Genomic DNA, 6,397 nt, shown 5'->3' on the forward strand with positions numbered 1-6,397 from the left:
GTTCCAAAAGCAAGTATATACCATGACCTTGGCTGACTTGTACAGTCAGCCAAGGTTTGACAAAAGGGAGACTCAGCTAAGTCCATTAGTGGTACCAGTATGTAAGTTTGCAGAGGGCCATCTGCTGGCTAATGTGCAATCTTTAAGGGGCTATATCTCTTGAGAAAATTTACTCTTTCCCCTTAAGTATTTATCAACTGCCAACAGCTCAACAGTAAATAAAGATATATGTATAATATAAAAAGAAAATCTGGAATAAAGTTAGAAAATAGTACACTTCCCATAATATAACTAAAATTATATTATCTTCTCATTATAAAGTATATATGAATCTTTATAGTTAAAAAGGTATCAATGATTTCTGTATTGTTGAAAGTTTTGTTTTAACATCTATACATATGTTTATAATTTTTATTCAACAAATAGTTATAATTTACTGTTTTCAGAGGGGAAAAATACTCTTTCCATTCAAGTTGAAAAGCCTTTGTCATCTGATACTGACTTTACATGTCAATATTTTCATCATTAACCCATTCTCATGACACCATTAATCAAGCTTTTAAACATTTTTTAGACTTTTATTTTTATTCTTAAGTTTTAAATATTTTAAATTAATTAATTTCATTTAGTTAATTTATGTTATATAATTTATATATTTTATTATATATGATAAAATATATTAATAAATAACAAATTAAATTATATAAAAATTTCACTCTCCCCTGTTCTAAAGTGCTACAAAGACTTTTAAAATTATGAATCCTGAAACATACAGTTCTCCATGAGAAAAGATACAAAAAGAACAGTTACACATATTTCAAAACTGAGGACAGATTCTGAAAACTGTTGTTAGACAGTACCAACATTGCAATAACTTCATAGAGTGTACAGACATAAACTTAAATGATTCAGGTCATCCACTCTATTTTCTGGATGTAGTCAGGAACTTTGTAAACACAAGATACGAATCTGCTCTTAGCAAAACAAAGAACATTGCTTAACACAACCTTTTTGCAGGTAGAAGGAGTTTCCTCTAAAATGATAACAAATGGTATAGTGAATACATAGTTACCACCTAGTCTTTTATCACCACCATCAGTGCTCTGTGTGTGTATAATAACTACCTGTGCTATACTTTCACACACAGGCTCTGCAGTGGGTTTGTTTATACCACAAACAAGGGAGCAATGTGTTTGTAATGAAAGTAAAACACAAGGTCACAGGAGGATAAGTATCACTGTGAAAGAGAGGATGGAAAGGATGTAAGGGCCAGAGAACCTGGAGGAATGCTGCAAAACAATGTCTTCTGGACATGACAGGGGTGTCACACTCATGAGCCTTCATGAGCTATAGTTGCCTGCACAAGACAATACCAGGTTAGGCCCATAGTTTAGGAGCTACATGCAATCAACTGTTGCTAATGAGGGAGAATCAATTTTCTTTATGGAAAGCAACTAAGGTATGTTGCTAACATTTCAGTATTTAATAAAAGCTCCTTGTGTGGGGGGGAATGTTAGAATCAATAGAAGATATATACATGTGAGTACATGTACAAACGTGTATACAATAGATGAAGAGGACATGAATTTGAGAGTGGAATGTGGGGGGATCACTGTGGAATGGTGGATATAAGCCGAATGCATTGTGGATGATATTCTTCAAACTCTTCATTTTCTTTTGGACAAAAAAAGAAACCAAGCCAAAACAAAACAAAACGAGTCTTCAGCTCCAGAATAATTGTCCCCATAGAAACAATTGTCTTGAATGGCATCTGTCATTGACTAAACCATCATTCTGGGGCACATGATTATAAAATAAATGCACAAAGAAGCCATTCATAACACATCAAAGCCTAAAGAGACATTTTCATTTTCCTCAAATCTAAGAAATTTGAGGTGAGGAGTCAGGGAATGGGCTATGACAAAGCACATGTGGGATTCAGAAGGAGACCCTTGAGGTAGATATTTCTGAAAGATCCTCAGCAGAGCAGATTGAGACATCTTCACTTTCTGTGCAGAAGTCCCTGGGCCCAGGAGAAGGAGGCTTTTCCCTTGAGAATTCTGACCAGTGCTCCCTTCATGTCTTTGTTCCGCAGGCTGTAAATGAAGGGGTTCAGCAGGGGAGTCACCACTGTATACATGACAGCAGCTGCTGTGTCCTCTACCACTGAGTTAGAGGAAGAGGATGAGGGACATAGATAAGCCCTTATCACTGTCCCAAAGAACAGAGCAACCACAGAAAGGTGGGACCCACAAGTAGAAAAGGCCTTGCGCCTCCCTTGGGCGGAAGGGACCCTGAGGATAGCTGACACAATGCGGATATAAGACACAAGGATGAGCAAAAAGGGGATTAAGATGACTGCACCCCCCAGAAAGAGAAGCACGAGCTCATTGATATGGGTTTCAGAGCAAGCAATCTTCATCAGGGGTTCCAGGTCACAGAAGAAGTCTGGAATGACCTTCTTAGAACAGAAAGACAGCCGGAATATGAGGAAGGTGTGTGTCATGGCAACAAGGTTTGTAAGTGTCCAACAGGCTGTCAATAAGAGTGAGCAACGCTGGAAGCTCATGATCATCCTATAGTGGAGAGGGTGGCAAATAGCCACAAAGCGATCATAGGCCATTGTGGCCAGGAGAAAGATGTCCATGTCTCCAAAAGTCAAGAAAAAATAGAGCTGGACCAGGCATCCTGCATAGGAGATGGTCCTGCTTTGGGTGTGAATGTTCACCAGGGCCTTGGGTACTGTGGTAGAGGTAAAGAAGATGTCAACACAGGACAGGCTGGCAAGGAAGAAGTACATGGGGGTGTGGAGTTGTACATTAGTGCTAATGGCCAGGACAATAAGCAGGTTCCCAGCTACAGTGACCAGGTACATCCACAGGAAGAGCAGGAAGAGGATGTGTTGCTGCCGTGGCTGCTCTGACAGTCCCCAGAGGAGGAACTCAAAGGTGCTGGTCTGGTTCCCTCTTGCCATGAGCACAGAAGTCAAAAGGAAAGTCTTGAGTTAGCTTTCTGAGAAGTTTCACTCTAGATGAGTGCTCAACAAACCTTTCTCTGATCTCTAGAGGAAAATGACAGTGTTTGTATCATAACCATATAGTACATGTATAGGATATTTAATGTAGCCTGCCAAAGATGCTCTTCCAGAGAGTTCTGCAATATGCAAATGATGACCATTGAAATAGTCTTCTTGCATGCTTTTCTACATTTTATCTGTCCAACGTGTCTCTACTTGTAGTTTTACTTAGCTATGCTTTGAGTATCAAGGAAAACTTCTTCAGTCACTTTCATGTGTCTCATAGGTACTGAATGCCAAGTCTTCTCCTGGTTCAGTGCCAAATAACTAACATAGTAATAATGCTTAATCTCAGACAACTTTTCAATCTCAAGAGATGGACATAACTATCTACATTGAAATCTTAGATCATTTGGACTCAGTCTGCCATACCTATGCAAAACACTTTTGGATCCATGGGTATCCAAGAGTTCTGATCCATCAGTGTCACAAATGTAACATTCTGAAGTCAATAGTTCATTTCCCAGTCTTCTAGAAACTATGTTTTTAGTAGGTAAGAAAACTACTTAGTGAAGACCTGTGATATATAGACTACTCTTCAAAGACTCAGTGAAATGAGAAAAAAGAAGATCAGAACCTCTGTTGTCTAGAATTGCAAAGCTGGGGGCGGGCAGCACTTATGATTCTAGCTTATGGAGACTGAGGTAGAAAGATGAGCAGTTAATGGCTACCCTCCACTATATAGTGAATTTGAATCCATCCTGGGCTCCATGAGAGCTCATTTAAAAAATGAAAAGAAAGAAAATGCTAAACAGAATAATAAAACATGTAGATAAATATATACATTATCATCATATTTCAATTATACCAATGAACACATTCACTTCCAATTTCCTACTTAACTTACCAAACACATACTGCACAAGACTACAGAGATAGGTCCCCTCTGTACTCCATTTCCCTGGCCACAGCTCCATCTGCATCTCCAGAGACCTGCTGTGGCCAGGGCCAACCAAATGACTTCCCCAAGCCCCAATCTCCTGCCTGCTGGGTCCCCAGCAAGCCCAGAAGCTGAGGTTTTCCCTGACACCTTTGTGCTCTATTTTCTGTTTTCACACCTCTAACCACAACCCCAGACACCTGCAACCATCACTGATCACCAGGTAAGACCTCTACTCCAATCCCCTGCCTGCCACCCCCTCTGGACAAATCTAGTAGTGGAAAGTTCCTCCTTGCCCCTTGTGCACTCCATTTCTAGGACTACAACTCCACCTACATCTCTGGAGTCCTGTTGCAACCCAGGAAAAACAAAGTTCTGCAACTATCAGGGACGACCAGCTCTACCTACATACCCAGAGACCTGACAACTAGCAGCCTGAAGACATCAGGGTATACCAGCTCTGTCTACATCTGTGGAAGCCTGGTACCACCAAGGACAACCAGCTCTCCCTGTATTTCCAGAGGCGTGCTGACATTAGGGACTATAAGCTCTACCTACAGCCCTTGAGGTCCACTCTCATCAAGGACTACCAGACCTGATAATACTAGGGACAACCAGATGGCTAAAGGCCAGCATAAGAACACAATCAACAAAAGCCAAGTATTTTGTCGCTGCTAGAACCCAGCTATCCTACTATAGCAAACTCCAAATATCTTAACACACCTGAATTGGAAAAAAAAAAGAGCTTAAATCTAATCCTATAAAGATGATAGAGGCCTTTAAAGAGGAAATGAATAAAATCCCTTAAAGCAATACAGGAAATCAGGTAGAGGCCCTTAAAGAGGAAAAAAAGAAATACAAAGAAATACAAGAAAATCAAACAGATGAAAGAAATGAATAAAACTGTTCAAGGTTTGAAAACGGAAATAGAAACAATAAAGAAACTACAATCTGAGGGAGGCAATCCTGGAGATGGAAAACCTAGGAAAGCAAACAGGAACTACAGGCACAAGATCACCAACAGAGCTCAAGAGATGGAAGAGAGAATCTCAGACGTAGAAGATACCATGGAAGAAATTGATACATAGGTCAAAGAAAATGCTGAAGCTAAAAAATTTCTAACACAAAACATCCAGGAAACTTGAGACACTATGAAAAGATCAAACCTAAGAATAATAGGAATAGAAGAAGACTCCCAACTCAAAGGCCCAGAAAAATCTTCAACAAAATCACAGAAGAAAATTTCTCTAACCTAAACAAAGAAATGCCTAAAGATGCATAAGAAGCTTATAGAACATCAAAAATGTGGTGAACTAAAGAAGAAAACCTTCTTGCCATATAATATCAAAACACTAAATGTACAGAACAAAGAATTAATATTAAAAGCTGCAAGAGATAAAGGCCAAGTAACATATAAAGGCTGACTTACTAGAATTAAACCAGACTTCTCAATAGAAACTTTAAAAGCCAGGCAGGCCTCAGAGGATGTCTTACAGCCTAGAAGAGATCACATACTTCTATACCTAGCAAAGATTTCAATTACTGTGGATGGAGAAAACAAGTTATTCTATAACAAAACAAAATTTAAAAATATCATTCTACTAAACCAGTCTACAGGGGATACTATAAAGGAAAACCCCCAACACACAAGGAAAACTATAACCAAGAAAATACAAGAAATAAATAATTGGACACCATCAAATCCAAAAGAAGAGAACCAGAGAACCACACAAACACACACACACACACACACACACACATACACACACACACACACACACACACACACACACACTACCACTACCAACATCAAAATAGCAGGAATTAATAATCATTGGTCATTAATATCACTCAAAATTAGTGGTGTTAATTCCCCAATGAAAATATACAGGCTAAAAGAGTAGATGTGTAAGCAGGATCCATTACTCTGCTACATATAAGAAACATACATCAGCAGCAAAGATAGACATTAAGGGCTGGAAAAAGGGTTGCCAAGCAATCGGAGCAGAGAAACAAGCTGGAGTAGCCATTCTAATATCTAGTAAAATACTCTCAATCAAAAGTAATCAAAAAAGGTGGAGAAGGATACTTCACACTCACCAAAGGAAAAAATCCATCAAGATGACTTCTCAATTTTGGACATCAATGCCCTATATGCAAAGGCACCCATATTCATAAAAGAAACATTATTAAAGATTAAATCACATATTAAACCCCAAACATTAATAGTGGAAGACTTCAACACCCAACTCTCATCAATGGACAGGTCATTGAGACAGAAACTGAACTGAGGAATAATGAAACTAACAAAACTTATGATTCAAATGGACCTAACAGATATTGCCAAACCCAAAAGATTTTATCTTCTTCTTAGCACCTCATGGAATCTTCTCCAAAATCAACCATATATTCAGTCACAAAGCAAGCCTTAACAGATCCAA

General features: G+C 38.8%; 1 protein-coding gene across 1 annotated transcript; it reads right to left on the minus strand.

Moving 5' to 3' along the window:
• Nucleotides 1-1,927: 1,927 nt before the first annotated feature.
• On the minus strand, nucleotides 1,928-3,083 carry LOC116077672 (olfactory receptor 1P1-like). The gene has a single exon (XM_031352375.1). It carries the CDS (start codon nucleotides 2,972-2,974, stop codon nucleotides 2,003-2,005), a length of 972 nt encoding a protein of 323 aa, XP_031208235.1. The 5' UTR covers nucleotides 2,975-3,083; the 3' UTR covers nucleotides 1,928-2,002.
• Between the last annotated feature and the right edge of the window lie 3,314 nt (nucleotides 3,084-6,397).

Source organism: Mastomys coucha, unplaced genomic scaffold, assembly GCF_008632895.1.
Source record: "Mastomys coucha isolate ucsf_1 unplaced genomic scaffold, UCSF_Mcou_1 pScaffold5, whole genome shotgun sequence".
Taxonomy (NCBI): domain Eukaryota; kingdom Metazoa; phylum Chordata; class Mammalia; order Rodentia; family Muridae; genus Mastomys; species Mastomys coucha.